At 39.4% G+C, this 19394-nt stretch overlaps 1 protein-coding gene across 50 annotated transcripts in view; it reads right to left on the bottom strand.

Moving 5' to 3' along the window:
- RIMS1 (regulating synaptic membrane exocytosis 1) overlaps nucleotides 1-19394 on the bottom strand; it is a 228382-nt gene that overhangs the window by 79565 nt on the left and 129423 nt on the right. For 15 of the 50 annotated variants that reach the window (XM_083729789.1, XM_083729768.1, XM_083729799.1 and 12 more), the window contains 8 exons: nucleotides 19085-19215; nucleotides 17572-17743; nucleotides 17307-17463; nucleotides 15014-15085; nucleotides 12267-12423; nucleotides 9840-9965; nucleotides 6687-6749; nucleotides 3756-3845 (listed from right to left, as the gene is read on the bottom strand). In XM_083729789.1, the coding sequence (XP_083585915.1) occupies nucleotides 3756-3845; nucleotides 6687-6749; nucleotides 9840-9965; nucleotides 12267-12423; nucleotides 15014-15085; nucleotides 17307-17463; nucleotides 17572-17743; nucleotides 19085-19215 (968 nt within the window). Of the gene's footprint in view, nucleotides 1-3755; nucleotides 3846-4930; nucleotides 5009-6686; nucleotides 6750-9839; nucleotides 9966-12266; nucleotides 12424-15013; nucleotides 15086-17306; nucleotides 17464-17571; nucleotides 17744-19084; nucleotides 19216-19394 lie in introns of all 50 variants that reach the window. The other 35 variants (XM_083729800.1, XM_083729810.1, XM_083729773.1 and 32 more) reach the window with 8 other exon arrangements.

The raw sequence follows: 19394 nt of genomic DNA, 5'->3' as shown, positions 1-19394 counted from the left end.
GTCAAAACATAAGAAATCATAGCAGAGTGTGCAACTAGTAGATGCACCTGCTATACTCTAAGGAAACTGCATCCAATACATTCACAGAATATCCAACATACCATGCAGTATTGACAGAATTGGAAACTAAGTTCTGGTTATGTTGAAGAGCTCTAAAAAGTTTGAGCAGGAAGCAACTTCCAGTAACTCCCATTAATATTATTTATATGCCTAGGTTTCCCCAGCCACTCTGGGCGGCTTCCAACAAATTAAAACATCAACCACAGTAAAACAAAATTAGATGGCAAAGACATCTAATTTGCACTGAACCCTGAGGATCAGGGAGGAAAGCTTTTGGCTTCCTTATAAACTCAAAAGATAATGGGTGTTATTTGACCAAGTTTTACACAGTGTAAACCCATTGAAATTAAGAGACATAATATAGTCAATGGCTCTACTGTAAGTAAAACTTAGCTAAACACCACTCCAAGAAAATTGAGACTGGGGGAAGGCACACCAAAGCATGCTTTTGCACAAAGCATAGTTCACTTGGGATGTGGGGATTTCCTGACGATTGGTCAGACATGTATTGGGGATGACACAGCTCATGCCCCACTCTTAAAGCTTAGTTTCCCTGGGGTTTCCCACAATCCTGCAAGTCTTAACAATGTTTACTTAGCTCTGTCTGAACTGTGATTAGTATCCAGCACTAGAACAAAAATCTAGATAACATTTTGAGGGGCAGCTAATAATGATAAGGCAAATATTACAAATCAACAGAGTACTCTTAAAATCAATCCAGTATTCTCCAATAATCCTTGCTCTTGCTGACCCCATTTCAAATGTGGCTCGCCCACCACTGGTTCAGGATGAGGTGGCTTTCCTTCTGACAGGGTGGGAAGAAGCTGAGAGTAAGTACATCTTCAGCATCTGTCTTGGCTTCCTATATTGTTTTTGGAAACACATTCATCTTGCTCTCCATATAACCATCGTGCTGCAAATCTTCACGTCCAAGTTTTACTATCACATGGAATGAATACAACACCATCTGGATTTCCATGCCTACTCCTACAACAACAGCAATACATCCATTTGCTCTTTCTTTGTAGTAAAGACGTCAATTCAGTATGTTCAGCAAAGTGCTGACTGCCATCTGCATTGACCCATTGCCATATAGGGTAATAGACAGAGGTCTATAGTGCTGCCTTTAATAGAAACAGGAGCCTGACTGCCAGTGTCACCAATCCATGTGAGCATATAAGAACTCAGCTTTGCTAAATTTAAGCTGTGCAGTTACCGTGCTACATACAAACTAGTGAAACTGCAAGGTTTGGTTTATATAATGTATAAAACTGATACAATGCTTTGCAGCCAGGATAAAGCAACTCGGCTAACACTGCAGAATGTCTTTGATCTATTATAATAGCCTGTTCAGCTTGCACCATTTGCTCCAACATATGATGGGATGGCTAGAAGAATGAATGAATGAATGGGAGTGTTGTGTGACAGCTTCTTCACCAAACTGCCACACTTATGATACATGTCTGAACTGGACCTAGGAATCAGGTGGGAATCCAGATCAGGAATTCCATAATTTTACAGTCACATTCAAAAACCTAAATAGTGAGGATATACCCATTAGGGATGAAGTAACCAACATGTTGCCCTCAAGATGTTTGGCTTCTGCTGACAGGATTTTGTTAAATCCTGCCCACTATACCCTGCCTTTGTTCCCTCCAAAGTCTTCCAATGCCTGGGACAGGGCATTCGGGTATTGTAGCCTTATTTTGAGTAAGGGCATGTTTTCTCACATTTGCCAGTTGAGGTACATACTGAGTCCACTCTTCCACATGTCACCAGTGCAGGCTACCGCTATATATAAAGAATTCTCTTTCTCCTTTTTCGGTGTGTGAAATGAAGAGGCACCCAAAGCAGAACAAGAGAAGCAGGGAGCCCTCATTCCCAACTTATCAGGGGGATCCTTTGTTGCCTTCAAAAAATTGGTATGAGATGAACAATCAGGGCAAGGTTTATAGGTTCTCCCTTTTCCTGGGTTTAGTTCTTACACTGGTCACCAGGAAAAAAATGGGGGGTGGGAGAGGGGATCCTTATGCAGTGGCTTTGTAGCTGAAATGTGAATCAGTTCAAGTGGAGTGTAGCTTTCTTTTTCCCCCTGCTGCTGTCATAAAAAGCAGTGAGATCTGGGACCAGAATGGCAGGAAGCAAAAATTAGTTAGGTCAGATCACCCCTGCTCCAAACCACTACAGCACACTAGCTCTCATCCATGGACACAAATCAACACGAGAAGTTTAGTACCACTGAATCTTCAAAAATGCTTTTTGCGAGTGTGCACACACATGAAATAAAATGGTATTTTCAAGGTCTTGGCATAAATGTGGGTGGCTTGCCAGTGTTTGATCATCAGTGCTCTCTTGTTGCTCTTGTTTTTAAGCACCTATTGAATTCTTGCCAGTGGCTCTGGTAGATGCTGACACTGCAAAAAAACAGATCTTCAAAGAGCAAAGGCTGGCTGAATGCCACTCTTCATTATTCACTTGCACAAGCATCTTACTGCCTTCCCAGTTTCAGCATACCGCTGGCAAGCAAAAACAGCATCTTTGCTTGCTCTCAATAAATCTAGGTGCTGGGGTTTTTAATTTTACTGGTGTCCTTATTCTATGGCTAGGAAAAAGAAAAGATTGCATTCATATTCAAACTCTTCCTCTAATGAACCCAAGAGCTGCTTACAGATGGTTCCCAGGAAGTATCTCATCTAGGCAGGAACCACTTCAGGTGCCTTCAGACCATTCTCTAATCACATGCGTGTTGGCCTATTGAGAATTCCAAGACAACACCTGCTTTCTTCTACATTCAGTGTTTGCAGGACAAATAACTCAAGGCACACTATCTATATCTATATCTATATCTAGTTATGAAGAAATACTGTTGAATTCAAACACTTCCATACAGAGCCACAATCACATCTGACAATGATTCTGACCAATAGTGTTTGATTACAAAAAGTATCTTTAAACTGTTTTTGGGGGTGGGGAATGTTTTCAAACATTTCAAACTCAGCTCTATTTTTTTTTTAAAGGAAAAACAACGTGAAACACAATGAATCCAATCCCACAGTGTTTGAACCCAGCAATTGGAGTGGCACATGGGTAGAAAGGAAACGAAAAGCGTGCCAATCAGCTGTTTGGGTGCGATTCTGCTACCCACACTCACCCTCCTGAATCAGCAAGATTCCAGCCTCCTTTAAAGGGAAAATTTGCTGAATAAGAAGGAATTGCAAGTGAAATATTACATCTGGTATGGTTCATGGATGTTGATAACCAAGTGAAAACAACAGAGTCTTGCAGCTCCTTGAAGATGAACAAATTTATTGTGACAAAAGCTCCCATGTGATAGAGCCCACATGTTCAGATGAAGAAACAATAAAAGTGGTGCTCAGTTAAACTGCGTATCTCAATTAACACTGAAATGTTGTTATCAGCATACTGAGGACTTCTGCAAACAATGGCATTAGCTTGGACTTTAAAGTGAGACAGAGAAAGAGAGACAGACAGAGAACCAAAGAAGCCAAAAGCTGCTATAAGCAACATCAACCTACAATAAGCATGGATATTGGAGCAAAAGTATCTACAAATATCAAAGCAGATATGAATAATAACAGGTGAATATGAATAGAAAACTGATATGGGGGAAAATAACAAACTGATAAGGACCACCAGCACAAATGACAAGAAATTGAGAAGTCTTTATTTTATACCTTTCTTGTTCTGGTGAATGCAAACTAGTATCAGGCCTCAAGCAGTTGGTACTAGCACTCCTAGCCCTGTCAAGCGAGGGCTGCAGTTCACTAGTGCCAGTGCATTGCATCCAATGGAAGGAGGAGGAGAAAAACAAAAAGAAAACAAAGAAAGGAATACAATGTTAGATATCAAATCATAAAGTAATGTTCTATTTACATAAGATGTCAACTAACAATGGTCCAATAAAGATACAATGGAACTGGCTGGATGAAAAAGAGAGAGAGAGCTGAGATTTGCTTTGAAATAAAATTAAAAAGATAATGCCTGAATTTGGTTGCATAAAAGAACAAAGGAATCAAAGGTGGCCATTAAGAGATTCCATGAAGTCAACTCAAGATGGATTAAATAGGCAAGACTGCACCTCAGCAGTGGAAAAACGAGACTTGCCAAATATCAACCAATGGGAAAAATGGGAAGGAAACACTGAAAAATTATCTCTGTAACTTATTTCATCTTAAAAGTTCTATAACACAAAATGATGGAGCACAGTTGTCTTGAACTTCACAATGAGGTTGATCTACTGGACTAAACTAACAGGAATAGGAAAGGATACTTTGACTGAGACCTTACCTAACCAATAGAGCATCAGTAAATCTTGGTATTCGTGAGTTAAGGCAATTACGAAGAAGTGAAATATCCTGACTAAGCACTGATTTGGCCTTAACACATGCAGGCAGGGTTGAGCTTCACAAAGTAAACATAATTCATAAAAGAGAGAAAAAAGTAAGTTTCACACAGGATGCAAACCACACGTTTAAAAAAGAAATAAAATATGTAGTGAATTTAAATAAAAATACTGATTTTTTAAGTGGGGTTTAAGCAGCAGGGATTCGGGAGATAAGGCTGTAGCAACTATTGTGTTCAGTGGGGGTGTGAACATGTTTAGGTCTGCAACTTTAGCCTCCTTTCATTTCTTAGATAAATTGGGAACATTTGCTTTGCACCAGATATTATGATGATAATGCGATCAAGCTGCATTTTCAGTGTTTTGGTTGGGAGAGGTTTATTTTATAATACAGTATATGCTTATAAATGATTCTTAAGTAAGAAGCAGCTCCAATATTTTTCTTGAATGCATATTTTCAGAAATGTATCTGAGAACTTTAATGGGAACTTTCAACAGATTTCTTACCTGTAAATATTCCAGTAAGTGCCATTCTCTAATAAAGGCATCTTGGGAGGTAGTGTTTTATAATGCCTAACAGAATTTCTTGAGTGTGAAAGAAAAGAAAAGAAATGGAGAGTATCCATGCAAGAAACAAAACAAAACAAATAAATAAATAAATAACTAAATAAATAAATGCAAATACAGATGAAGCAGTACTTAATGAAAGGTAAAAATAGTAACAATTCTTATGCAGTATTTGCTGTGTGGTTAACAATTGCCACTACTATTAAGGATAATTTTAGTAATGTTATAATGTTAAGAATCTATGTAAGGTGTGCTGAAACAAGAGGTTATAAAGCAGCAGTCTACAGACAACCGAACTCTACAACTTCTTCAGGAGGGTCTTTTCTCTCTCTCTCTCTCATTACCAGAACATTATTGTACTAGTATAACACTAAAGCTAGTATCACCTATTTTGTGAACGATCTAGTGCTGGTCATACCATTAGGCAGAATGAGGCAGCTCAGGCAGCTGATTTTGTATGTCACGAAAGGGTAGCAAATGGTTAAGGAATTTAGCATTGTATTTTTACTCCCAGGGAGAAGTGCTTGCGGGATTTTATGTGTCTGGTGCCAAAATAACTGGAACAGCCTTCCGTACTATGCTTGCTTCTTTACTTCTGAGGAGGCGGGGAAGGTAACTTGTGGTCCCTCTCAGGCAGCACTTTGGTAAGGATTTAAGGAACCACTTTAAGCATGGCTAGCAAAGGGAGATTTTTAACTTTCTTTTCTTTGAAAAGCAGAGTCCTATGCTATATCACAAACTACTTTTGGAAGTATGTGCTGGCTAATAATGGAATATCTTATGGACGGTGCTTTAACGTTTAACAGATTTCATCACAGCTTAAAGTGTGTTGGAAGCTAGGTGCTCTAGTCTACAGCCCTGTGTGGACTCATACTGAGTTTCTGCAATAGCAGCCTCCCCAGACCACTTTCACAGACAGAGAAGCGTCATGTATATTTGCTTGTTCCCTTTGCTAAAATGAGAGGGGAGGCCCTTGAAGGAGTTCTGTATATGTATTGCCATGCCCTCAAAGACTCTTAGCAAGTGAGGGTGTTTAATTATAAGTACTTAATGCGATCAGTATGCGAAAGACACAAAACCAATTATGAAAACACAAATGTTTAGAAAGGAAAAATTAATAAACATAATACCACTGCCATACATTGGAAGACCTTTTTCAACATTTCTTGAATAATTCCATTCAATGGATGGTATCCAACTGATGTCCCATCACTGATGGAAGGCCTACATCAGTGTAATGAGGATAGATGCAATTTTTGGTGATTCCTCCACCTCTCTGCACCCCACAAATTCCAGAATGCATTCCCACCCTCCCTTTTCTGTCTTCATCAGCAGAGGGACACCAGTTGGTGTGTATGAATGTTCAACTTCTAAACATTAAACTTCTCAGTAACTTAATCTCTATGATCCAGACACTGCAGGGCATATGAATATATAAAATATGTATAAAAAGCCACAGGTCTGGGTACATTGGGCTCACTATAATCCTATCCACTGAAAGACAGGATAAACATATATCAACAAATGTTTAAAAATAATCAAGCTGCTAGACCATAGCCTTTTACTTCAATACAGTATTGCTAATACAGGATTATTACAGCAGAGGACTGACAGAAACAAAAGTGACTTGTAAAAGAAAAGAAAACACACACACACCAGAACTATCCAAACTTGGTTACCAAATGCCTGTATTTACCTGGTGGTATGTAGGCACTCTGCACTTCTTCCTCGTTTTGCCCTGGGCAGCATTAGAAGCTCACTGCACAGACAGGATGGATGATGAATGAAACAGATATAAATATGAAGCATTAAATGGCATGAATTATGCCATGGTATGCAAATGAAAACATAAAATAAACCAGAAAGCTTGAACTGAGATAGTTACCTCAACAGAAGTTAAAGACATATTAGCACACTCCATATATATATATTTGACTGTCTGGGCCAATATTCTAAAATAAAGGCTACAATCCTTTAGTTTGGCTGATTAACATGTATTCACTGCAACAGATTTTAAAGCAGTTTAACTCTGCAGTCTTTTCATATCTGGAACGTTTCTTAATTCACAGCTGACCGGCTTCCCTGTTATTCTGCATTTCTAAATACAAGCAACTAAAATAAACGGTTCATGAACGTAAGGCAATATGCTTATAGTAAGGAAATATTGAAGAAAATGAGTTTTATCTTCCAAATCAAAAAACTGTGGAAGTTCAAGCCATAGCAACACTACAAGCTTCCTCTAATCTATTCATAAACATAATGATGCCTTTGAACATTTGTTTGTAAACACAAAAACTTATTATTATCATTATTGTTGTTATTATTACTTTGTCACCACACATCCTGAATATGTCCTCAATGTACATTATAACATTCTAATTCAGACCTGTGGCTCTCCACTGTAAGGAGCTATACATTACAAGCAACAGTGAAATAACTGCAAAGAGAAAGGCGCAGCATGTAGCACGAGTTTTAACAAGATGTGTACATGCTGTGGGACCACTGGGAAAGGACTTTCAGGCAGAAGTCAACAGCGCCACTCAGGAGAAAGACCAGGAGGACCCCCAAATGAAGCAAGGTTGGCATGTCATGTTTTGAAGTGATGAGGGGGAGGTCTGTACGACCATTAAGTTGATTAAGTAAAACTATCGAACCATATCACTGTGTACTTGCATTCTGCCCAAACACAAATCACTGAGATAAATTTCCAAGGTTCACCAGAGTAAAGTATATTTGCTGCTCAGGAAGATGTGCCATTTCAAAAGAACCAAATATTCATATGAAATACTATGGTTTAAACCAGTGCTTTTTCCCCGTTAAAAAAATGTTTAGTGGTACTCTCATTTTCCTACTCATATTGAAATACTGCCCCTCAAGGAGGCCAAACTTAGATTCACAAAATGTTTAGGGGTATGCGACTCCTGTGCCCCCCAGAAAAAAGCACTGGTTTAAACATTATCCAAACTGGTCAACGTGTGAGCCATGTGTTGTCCTATTCCCACAATAGGATACATTTCATTGGGGATTGATCAGTAACGTCATAAGAAATAATCCTGTATAAAAAAGCCTTAACTATCTGGTGGAATGTTGTCTAACAGAGTCCTACTAACGTTATAGAATTCTGGTGCAACGCACCACACACAAAAGAGGCCTAACATCCCACATGCAAAACCGTAATTCAACAAGGCAGGTTAAAGAATAATGGAATACTTTGTAAACTAATGAACCATTGAATTCAATGGTACTAACTCAAGAAAGCTTCTTAAAAATCAGAGATTATTCACCAGTGTTATTAATTTGCTTCACCCATGAATGTGAAGATGTCAGGGGCTCACACTTCCTAAAGATTCCTTTGAAGAATCTTATGCTTAATCTTAAGCTGCAGCAGCATTTGTCATCTCACTCAGGAGACAGGAGAGGTGAATGAGAAAGCACTGTCTCCGGTTTAGAAGGGAAAGTTAGGACTGTACGTGGATATAATGGGTACTATCTATTTTCATAGGAAACATGAAAGGAAGAGTAGGATAGTCAGGGAACAACAGTGAATGTGAGAGTAAGAAGCTGAGGTGTGTTTGAAGTGTCTGGTAGTCTTTATGATGGACTGAGCCTCCGTGTCCTGCCTGATTAACGACAAATGTGCCAGCATATTCCACACTATGTCCACAGAATTATAACTCTGGACCACCCTAACATACAAATAAGAGAGGGTGGAGACAATAGAAAACATTCCGCAGAATTACCAGCAATAAAGGAGAAGCAAGCTATACTGAAGAAGAACCAAGATCCAAATTTGGATGAGTGGAAACAGAATGAAAGCATTTGTCTAATTTCAGTGATAGCCAAGGGTTAAATTCTAACTCAAGACGAATGTTGGCCCCCACAAATGATAAGAGGCACCCAACACATTGTGTCGAATTCCTCGCAAGTCAACATTCAGTCCTCTCCTCCCGCTTCTAAACTGGATCATTCTGAGGTCTACTATAGCCAGGGTGTGGGTCTGTGTGCATGTAATCTTTTGATTAAAATAAGGTTTAAAAAACCTGCAAGATAATTTTCAAAATACTTCTTTGTTAACACAAGTGAAAAGTTAAATTCTGGCAATCTAGCACAAGTAAATGGGTAGATACTGCCCCTGCTTTAAAATAACTAGGTAAGCGAGGCATCTTCCCCATCCCAAATTCCACCACGGGTGAGAGACAATTAACACAGCTGTCTATATCCTCAAAGTTGACAGCTTCTAGATCTGAATGGTCAGAGCAGAATGTATAGCTATGCTGTGCTCTGTATCACTGAAGAATGAAAGGAAATAATAGGGACATACAGTACACTATTTGACTAGTAGATATGGTTGGCATAGGAAGGCCCAGCACCTCAAATAGATGCAACTTATTGCATTAGAGAAAAGTGTGATCTTTCTATATCTGCAATAACATCTTTGTCCTTACGGAATTAAAATGGTTCAACAACATTAACCACCTTAGTCCATGGTAACGTTTGCAACAGAATCAAAATTTACTTTTGCAAGTGCAAAGTCACAAGACCAAAGCTCTTACTAAATGAAGCAAGATTCCAGTTTTGTCTTTTCTTTTTTTTAAATGCTACTCACCATATTTGCACTATGGACATAAAATCAATTCTTTTTAATGAGACTCCACTACTGATTAGAATAATGCTTCGCTTCTTATTTGATTACTGTCAGACTATTTCCCACCTCGTGGTCCAGACAATATAAAGCTCATAGTTCTAGACAGTATAAAGCACATTTCAACACCAGCAAAAAGATATATTTTAAAATGCACAGATATATATATATTACTACAGATTCACACTCTTAAAGTGGCAAACATACCTTTCTTGATCTGACAAATACTGACTATCCATATCTCTGGACCTGCGGTCAACTGGGCTTCGGGAGGCATCATGGTGTCTAGTTGGAGAACGTGATCTTCTCATTTGATGAATTTCATCTAAACTCCTGGAAATGTTCATAGAAGCACACATGTGTTTGACCATGTTTTTTTCTTATCACGGTTTAATCAAGGTTTCCCAGACATTTAACAGGAATGGTCAAGGCTGATGAATTGGAAGCAAGTCCTCCCCACCCCAACACCAATGGAGGAATACCCAGAAAGTGATGCAAAAAATCCACATGGCCAGAAAGAACTGTGAGAGGGAAATTATAGCTCTGCCTGCTTTTGAGCATAGAAAGAACCATGAGCAGGAAATTATATTCCTTCCTGGTTAGCAATTTTCATTCTCTACTGTGTTCTATGCCATTAAGAAAATAACTGAGCTGCTGTTTCTGGACAGCCTAATCATCTGTATCAAGAAACTATAAATCCCTTTCAGTTACTATACCAAAAGAACTATACAAAGCCTCATTTTATGCTATGGTTAGCCTTATATGCCAGGTATTACAGGCAATAACAATGTATTTGTTCCTGTTCCTGTGAGAACCAGCCCGCTAGAATACATTTATTTCCTTTTTATTCTGTGCTTCCCCCCAAGAGTTGAGGAGTTATTTATTCTTCCTGCCCCACTAAGTTGCCCAGTTTACTTCCCACAATCCTATGACACAGGTTAGGCTGACAGACAGGGAATGATGCAAGGCCATCCGAAGAGCTTTGACAGCTAAGAGGGAATTCTCAGTCTAAGTCCAACACACTATCCACTACACCAAACTGGCCTCCGTGGATGCATGCATAAAAACATCAACACCCATACACCATGTGCATGGTGGCTGGTGTATGCCCTTGCTTTTCATAGTGACACAGACTATCTGTCTGCAATGTTTGTGACTTATGAGTAAACAAGGTGGGAGACAAGGAGGAGAAAGGATGGAAGTTGTGACAACTGACTTCTTAAAGATGTTTTTAGGAAAGGTGAGAGGGGAAGATTTAAGCCTATATCTTGCAAATACTAAGCTGTCACTTAAGAGTAATTAGTAGTAATTAACAGTTAATATTAATACAGAGCATAGTGAGCTATACAAAACATCCCCTTGTGTAGTCGTTTCTTTGATTTGTGCAATACAGGATTGCTTCATGGTGGTGAGCTATCTGGAGAAACTTGTCGTGTTTGGAAACCTAGTATTAGGTACGCTACAACACAAATCCAGCTAAATGTGATGCTTTGTGTGGATTTTCTTTTAGTTGCTAGAAGACTATAGATGCTCACATTGATTTATATTCTAAAAAAAGAGAGTAGGCTACAATACTAAATAGCTTTTGCCCCAAAAGAAACTGATAGACAGCAGAACTTTCTGATAATTTTTTAATCTGGTTTATAATCTATTGTTGTCCGGTCTATCAGTTTCTCTCCTTAGCTCCCCAATATGCTGGTAAATATCAGAGTCCAGTTCTCCTCTGACAAGTATTTGTCTTCCATAATATCCAACTTCACTGGAATTTTGCTAAGTTATTTCCTACTTCCTTTTGTTGTGACATGATCTCTCCCTCTTCTGTACAAGGGATAGTCAACATTTTGTCTTTCAAATGTTGTTGGACTATAACTTCCATAATCCCTGACCAATGGCCATGCCAACTATAGCTTATAAGAGTTATAGTCCAACATCTAGAGGGCACCAGGTTGGCTCCCTCTACCATCTGTCAAACTACAGTATTCCCTCTCATTTTCACCAGGGTATGAAAACATACCTAAACATCTCCCCTCCTCAGCAGCTCACTTCTTTCCATTCTTCCTTATCCATTTTCTTTTCAAAACTACAAGGCAGAGCACAGGGTCTTCTTTGTCTGGCTACCCTAGAGATCTCCTTTGTTCCATGAAAATGGGGGGGGGGGGATGTCATTGGTAGCTTAAAGTGAAATGCCCACTTATCTCTTAATAGAATCATCTTTTTAGACTGAAGAGCTGCTTTTCTTTCTGTTATGCTTTCACATTCTCCACAAACTCACTAAGGAAAACTCAACATTTAGTATTTCCTTAAGACAGCTGCACAATTAAGCAAGGAGCCTCTGCATGGCAGACACATGGCTCATCCTAGAGGCAGCTGTCATAGTGTGGAAGTGACCATGCAGGGGTTTCATGTGCAGCTGCCCAAGGAAAACATCACCTTCACATTTCTTTAATCACAATGGAGACAATCCGGCCAAAGTTAAGCCCTTTTCAAAGTTATCTCGATTTGAGCGGGAGAGTCTTAAGCACACATGTTAACAACTCTCCCAACTATAATAAATGGAACTAAAAAGAGCTCGGCTTTGGCTGGAGTCTGCCCAATGTGTGTTGATGATGAAAGCAGCTATATTTTGAAGCCTACCTCTGTAATGGCACATTTGGTAAACGAGAACGGGTCCTGCCCTGATCGTCACCACGGTGAGGAGATACAGATCGTGAACGATGATGGGTTGTTCTTTGCTGTTCTGGCACAGTTAACGTTGTAGATTTACTTTCTCTAGTGCTAGACCTATAGCCTACTGGTAGAAGTGCAACAAAATGAAGTTAGTTCAGGTCAGAAATGGCAAGTGTTCATATCTGGACTAGTCTTTTCAGGAAAACATCTCTTTATTGATTACAAGATTTTCAGAGTTGTGCAACTTGTGAAAATCCTGAAATGTCATGCAATCAGGGCTAACAATTAGCATTATATTTAAATGTAATGCGAATATGGGGGGAAAGGTACAGACATACATACAGGAGAATTTACGTGCAAGACTGCAAAATTCCCAAAGGTGAGAAAGTGAATAGGAGCAGAAATAATACCTACAGGGTTAGGTATTATTTGCCACAAGCGTCACTTTTTCAGCTCTTCAGTCTTTTTAAATGAAATCTATGCATCCGTGGCTGCAATACTGAAACATACTGATTTATTCAATTCATTCAGTCTATGGAATTGCTTATGAGTAAATTGTTTTAGAATTGAAGCCTCTGTTTCAGTTTCATTTAAATTATCTGCTGACATGAGTATGGTACAAAAGTCATTTGACCCAACGTTGCTTCATATAAAATGATCCACAGAACTTGCTTTACATTCAAGGAAACATAAAGATGTCACTACTAATTATTGTTAGCCAGAGGCCCAACACCACAGAACAAAGCTGGATAGGCAAAAAGAACCAAGTCTAAGAGAAAGGTACCCATATGCCATCAAGTTAGAAAACTATTTTATTAGCTAAGAGCCGAAGGCAAACACAGATTATACTTTCCATTTAGGTAGTAAAACCCACCTATAGTTTAATATTGGAAGTAACATTTTGTCTTCCTGAAGTGGGGTGGGGGGTGGGGGACACACACCGCTGAAATGCACAGAAAACCCTCTTCTTCCAGAAGATGAAAAGGCCCCCATTCAATAGTCAAACTTCCCCGAGAGAAAAAAGGCCAGTTATTTTAAATCAGGGATTAGCAATGTGGCGCCCTCCAGACATTATTTAACTATGACTCCCATCAGCCCCTCACAGTGATGATGGGTGTTAGATGTTAGCAGTATCTGGGGGCCCCCTCATGGATTACCCTTGTATTAAATGAAGTCCCTCAGACCAAGTTGATAGCATGACAAGAAAGCAGCAGCTCAAGCTGTTTAAATTAACCCCCTTTAGTTAGAAGAAAAGCTACATGAAGGATCCATAGGGGACTTCGAATTTGAGGCAGGAAATAAGGGAGATTACAGGGAACCATTCTGAAGATGTATACATCCAAAGCATATGGCATGCACCTCTCTTGTAATTTTTGTGTGACAGCTGTGTGGAATGGAAGATGCAGTGCGTTGGGTGTAGAAAACTTGCTGAGAATGACCAGGACGGGAGGGGCACCCTCCCACAGTTTCAATTACTCTGACGTTAATTGAACCGCATTCTTATCTTGGAGAAAACCAGGGATTCACACACATACAGAGAAAACCTAAGTACAGAGAAAGGAAACTGTATGTTTCTTTCATTAAAAGTCACTATTAAACTCCCTAGGGGCATTGGTACTCAGTCAGTAAAATATAAAACAACGTTCAAATTTTTCAGGTCCCACTGTTGAAGCTGATGGGGTAATTTATGCAGTTGTGCTCAAGTACTGTTCCAGAAAAATTGTCAAAAATGGCCTAAGTTACTATTTTTGTCATCCTTCTTGAATCTCTAGTTAAAGAGAACTTCACTGCCATCTTTAGTGTGATAAGCAACTCTTGTCAGTAATATTAAAATGAGTTTGTAGACATAGGCAAACTACATCATATTACATGTGTCATGTTCAAAGAAGTATATATATTGGCCACAATACTAGACAACCATTGTAAAGATGGAAGGCTTTTGAAAATTAGTACTGCAGCTGATCACCAAAATATTTTAACAATTCAAGCTGCTTTTCTTGTTCAGGCAGCTGATTGGCAGCAGAAGAAATATTCTCAGAACCTGCAGCACTGTTGAGCAATTTTTATCTTTGTCTCTGTGTAACAACTGAGAGTCTCCCTCTATGCACACATTTTGGATAATGATAATTTGTGAGTGCTTATGAGAATTATAAAATATATAGCCATGCTTCATGCACTTAATATACAGTCATGCATTTTCAATATATTCCATGGTGAACCTACCTAGATATAAGCAAGAGCAAATGCATCAAATGGACAATATGTTTCAGTTAGACATTTTAATTACATTTTTTATATTTTGCATTTTTTCTTATGCACAGAAAAATTGCTTCTACCCTTGTAATATCCACAATTTTATTAGCTGTATAAACAGAAATATCAAGATTGCCATGCCACTGTTGCTGTTGCTTTTTATTATTGTTTGTCCGACTGATTTTTGTTAGATTTTATTGTGTTTTAAACTGCTGTAAGGAACCCTGATGCAGTAGAAAGGCAGGATATAAACATTTCTTATTAATGCATAATACATAAATGCAATTAATACACAATACAGATTTTTTAAAAAGGTTCACCATGGAATAAAGAATCAAACTACTTTCTAGAAAACATAATCTCCCAATTCATCATCTTTGAAAACTCTAGAAAACCAAACTGGAAGGGGAAAGGAAGAAGCAAAAGCAAAGGATGTAGGACCATGCTCTTCACCCACGCACCTGAAGGAACTACTCCAATACCATCATCAACATCATAATCTGAGATGTCACTATCACTGATTCGCTGAGATCCTGTGCAACAGTAAGGCAAATAGATACCTGTATACTTGGTTCTTTTGTAAAGGGCAGAAATAAGTTTAAGTAAAGATTCTTGTCATTATGGAGAGTCAAATATGGGATGCATTCATATTTAAAAACAAGATTATATATATATATATTTTAAAAACTATTGTAAAATGGCTCAGAAAGGAGACATAGTACCTGGGTAACGGCACCAGTCCCAAGTATACTTACTGCAAGTTCTGTTGAAATAAAAAAAAAACGTGCCAGCCTGGATGAGTAGGCTGACATTATCTACAGCAGTGCAAACAGTAACTTGCATAGCTGTGGAAAAATGTAATTAAATGCCTGCCATGAGGGCAGAACTTGACTGCTCTGCCTCACATACCAATGCAACATTGTCTTACTAAAATGATCCATAAGGTTGTGGGTTCATATTATCCAGCAACCAGCACCATATTGTGTCAGAGGCTGTTAACAGAACAGCATGCTGGATCAGGCCCATCTAGTCGAGCATCCCTTTTCCACAATGGCCAACCAGATGTCTACAGGGAGCCTGCAAGCAGGAACCTATCACAAGAAGCACGCTGCTCTTGTAGTTTCCAGCAACTTGTATGTAAGCCCGCCTTCCCCTGGCCCATGTGACTGGTGGGGGCCTCTCATAACCCATACCCAACCTAGCCTAAAGTTACATTCCATGCCTGAAATCCAGTGTTTCTAGCTGCTAAAGAACCATGTAGGGCTTGAAAGTTCAGCTTTACATGGACTTCTTTTCTTGGACTCTGTTGAGTTCCCCACTCCCATTAAATGTACACATTTTCTGGGCTAGAGAACAGTCATGGTCCTGAAAGTTGTTTAAAAGTCAAAGGAACTTGGACCTTTCGTTGGACTTTGAAACTTAGTACAGAGTTTCAAATACATTGCTGCAAATGCAGTAGCCAGAGCTATACATTGAATATTAGTGCCAACAGCCAAGAATCAAATGTCATAATCTTCCAGTGACATTTACAAGACCCCATTTGCTGAATACAGTGAAATTGCTTTAGAAATAAATTGGAGTGAAGATGACAGCCACATTGTGTTAGCAACAACGAAGTTGGCATAAGCTAAGTGAATTAATATGGAAACAGTAAAGGTCACTGAGGGAGTGTATGCTGCTCAGCGTTGTTGCTTATCAATGCTTGGATCCTAAGGTAAGAGAACTTTTGCTGGGGGTGGGAAGTTTCTTCCCCTCACTGTGTAGCCACCTGTGAACATCCAAAAAGACACCCCAGAGAAGCCCTTTTCTGCCTTGTGTCTCCAGGGGTTGTTGGACTATAACTCCCATCATCCCTAGCTAACAGAACCAGCGGTCAGGGATGATGGGAGTTGTAGTCCAACAACATCTGGAGACACAAGGTTGAAAAAGGCTGCTCTAGAGGGTCTCCTCCAGCAGCTCCCTGTATACATAGTTCAGGAGAGGCTTTTGGTAGGTCGCAAAACGGGGTCAGTGAATCTGTCAATTGGTTTCTCTCAGTTTCTTGCTTTTTCATTCTTAAGCTAAGATAAGGACTTGTGATCACGAGTCGGCGACCATGTTTCAGTTGGACGCACTTAAAATGGTCATCGCCTGCAGATGCATTTTTGTACACATTTCTTGGCTGGAGAACTTTACTGCAGAATTCAGAGAAGAGCAAATTTCAAAGCACAGTGATGTTTCGGTTTGCATAGAATCACAGAATCATAGAATGGTAGAGTTTGAAGGCATCCCAAAGGTCATCTAGTCCAGTGTTTCCCAACCTTGGGCCTCCAGATGTTTTTGGCCTACAAATCCCATCATCCCTAGCTAGCAAGACCAGTGGTCAGGGATGATGGGAATTGTAGTTCAAAAACAGCTGGAGGCCCAAGGTTGGGAAACACTGATCTAGTCCAACACCCTGCAATGCTGGAATCTTAGCTAAAGCATATTGTTTCAGAAAGTGGTAATAAATGTAGATTAGTCTTTAAATGTGAACCGAACTCAATTTCTTCCCCACCCCTAGATGCAGAGGGCTGCAGCGGTGAGAAAACCTTTCTTCTGTGAACGTCCTAAACTTATCTTAGGATCCAAGCTGAAATTTTCACACCCATTCTTATTCAAGTAAAACTCCGGAACCTTTTAAAGAAGGCAGCTGCTTACATGTTCTAACACATGTTAGGACACCTTTGTTATCATAACAAACTAGCCCAAAAGAAAAAGGAGTCGTGGACCTACTTTGTAATTTTTTGCTAGAGCTTTCTCCACCATGGGCATGTCTCCTTGGCATGAAAGGTGATGGCTGAGGCAGAGGTAGTGAGGATTCATCATGCGTCTGCAGCGTATACCAATGTGGTTCATCATCTAAAAGTGCTGTCTCCAGCTCTATAAGGATCTGTGGGGGAAGGGAGCAAGCCTCATCAACAGAAAACAAAATGCTCTGGAGATCCCGTCACATGTCTAAAACAGAACTAGTTTGCAGTGCCAACGTATGTGCATTCACCTCCCCAAGAAAGTCGCTTTCTTCTTCTTGCACTCTGGGCTGATCCCAAACCGTGATCTCCAACATCCGTTCTCTAAAATCTCTACGGTGCACGTGGGAATAGAGAAAAGTTTGGTTCCATTTTGGTTCTAAGCTTTTCTTTACCGTTTTGGTCCTCCTCTTACTCTTATCACTGAAACAAACAAACAAAAAACAAAACATTGTTGTAAATCACAATGCAGGAAGCAAGGCCTCTGACTCACCCCCTACTACTACCATACTTATTCTGCTGGGCTACCCCCAGGTAGCTGCAAAGTGAGGTAAGGGAGCACTACTCAGCTGACTGGTGGCCTTGTTTCTCAGCCACAGAGCAGTGCTGCCAGGCCAAGAACACTCAGCAGTCAAAAGGGCTGAAAGGGGACATTCAGGTTGTCCAGAAACTATAACATAGGAAGCTGCCTTAAACTGAGTCAGACCACTGTTCCGTCTACCTCAGCCTTGTATACATTGACTGGCAGCTTCTCTGCAGATCATCAGGCAGGGTTCTCCCCTAATCCTACCTGGAAATACCAAGGATTGGATCTGGGGCCTTCTGTAATCAAAGTAGATGCTGTACCACTGAGTTTCAGCCCCTAAGTGAGTGGAAGGACTAAGGGGCAGGCAAATGAACCAAGCCATTATGAGAGTTATCCATCACCCCAAGTCCATTTAGTGAATGAACTATCAGTAACACAAGCCAGGGGTTGAGTGTTTGGTGTTTGGTACAAAAGTTGCACTCAAAATAAAAGACCAAGGATTGGACAAAAATACTTTTACTGTATTTTCTTTCTATCTATCTATCTATCTATCTATCTATCTATCTATCTATCTATCTATCATCTATCTATCTATCTATCTATCTATCTATCTATCTATCTATCATCTATCTATATCTATCTATCTATCTATCTATCTATCTATCTATCTATCTATCTATCTATCTATCTATCTATCTATCATCTATCTATCTATCTATCTATCTATCTATCTCTACCTCCCTACCTATCATCCATCTATCTATCTATCTATCTATCTATCTATCTATCTATCTATCTATCTCTATCATCAACACACACACACACACACACACACACACATTTAATGGGAAAGAGACAGATAAATGAAAAAATCAGCTCCACCCATAAGGTTGAAGAGGGGAAGGGGGGATAACATTGGAAGGGAAGATGTGGTGTGGTGAATATTCTTTGCTTGGGCCAGGATAACTTTCCATTGTGGAAATGGAAATCCCTTCCATCAAAAAGGATTCTAACTGCTCCCCCAATAAAATATACAGTTCACGGTATTAACCCTTATTCAGAGATGGCCCTTAGAACATGAGGAATCTCCATGAGGAGAGTGGAGTAAATTACTCTAAATATAGAGCCATTCATAGATTGATTTTTCATGGCTATTTTAGAAAAGCATACAAACATATAGCAATACAGTATATTCTTTCAAACTATTTTTTCAGCATGTTTTTAATTTAAAGAGCTACCTTCTGTCCGGAAGGAAATACATTTTTACATAAGGATTTCTCGGGCGTCCATCTATTCTGGGTGGCAGGTCTGTTGCTTGAAGAACATTCACTATTAACTGATGCCCAACTTTATCATACCAAAGCTTTACCTAAAATGTTATAAAATAATTGTAAGTTATCAGTCCAGAAAATGCATTCATTTGGATTCATATCCAATCAGATCCTTGAGACTTGAGCTGGGGTAAAAATATGCTCATTTTAAAATGGCAAAAGTAAAATACAGTATTGTAAATTTAAATATCCACTCCTTCCTTAAGCCTAGCCACAA

Source organism: Podarcis gaigeae (genome assembly GCF_964106915.1).
Source record: "Podarcis gaigeae genome assembly, chromosome: 3".
NCBI classification, from domain to species: domain Eukaryota; kingdom Metazoa; phylum Chordata; class Lepidosauria; order Squamata; family Lacertidae; genus Podarcis; species Podarcis gaigeae.
This window is presented reverse-complemented; position numbering and strand designations above follow the sequence as displayed.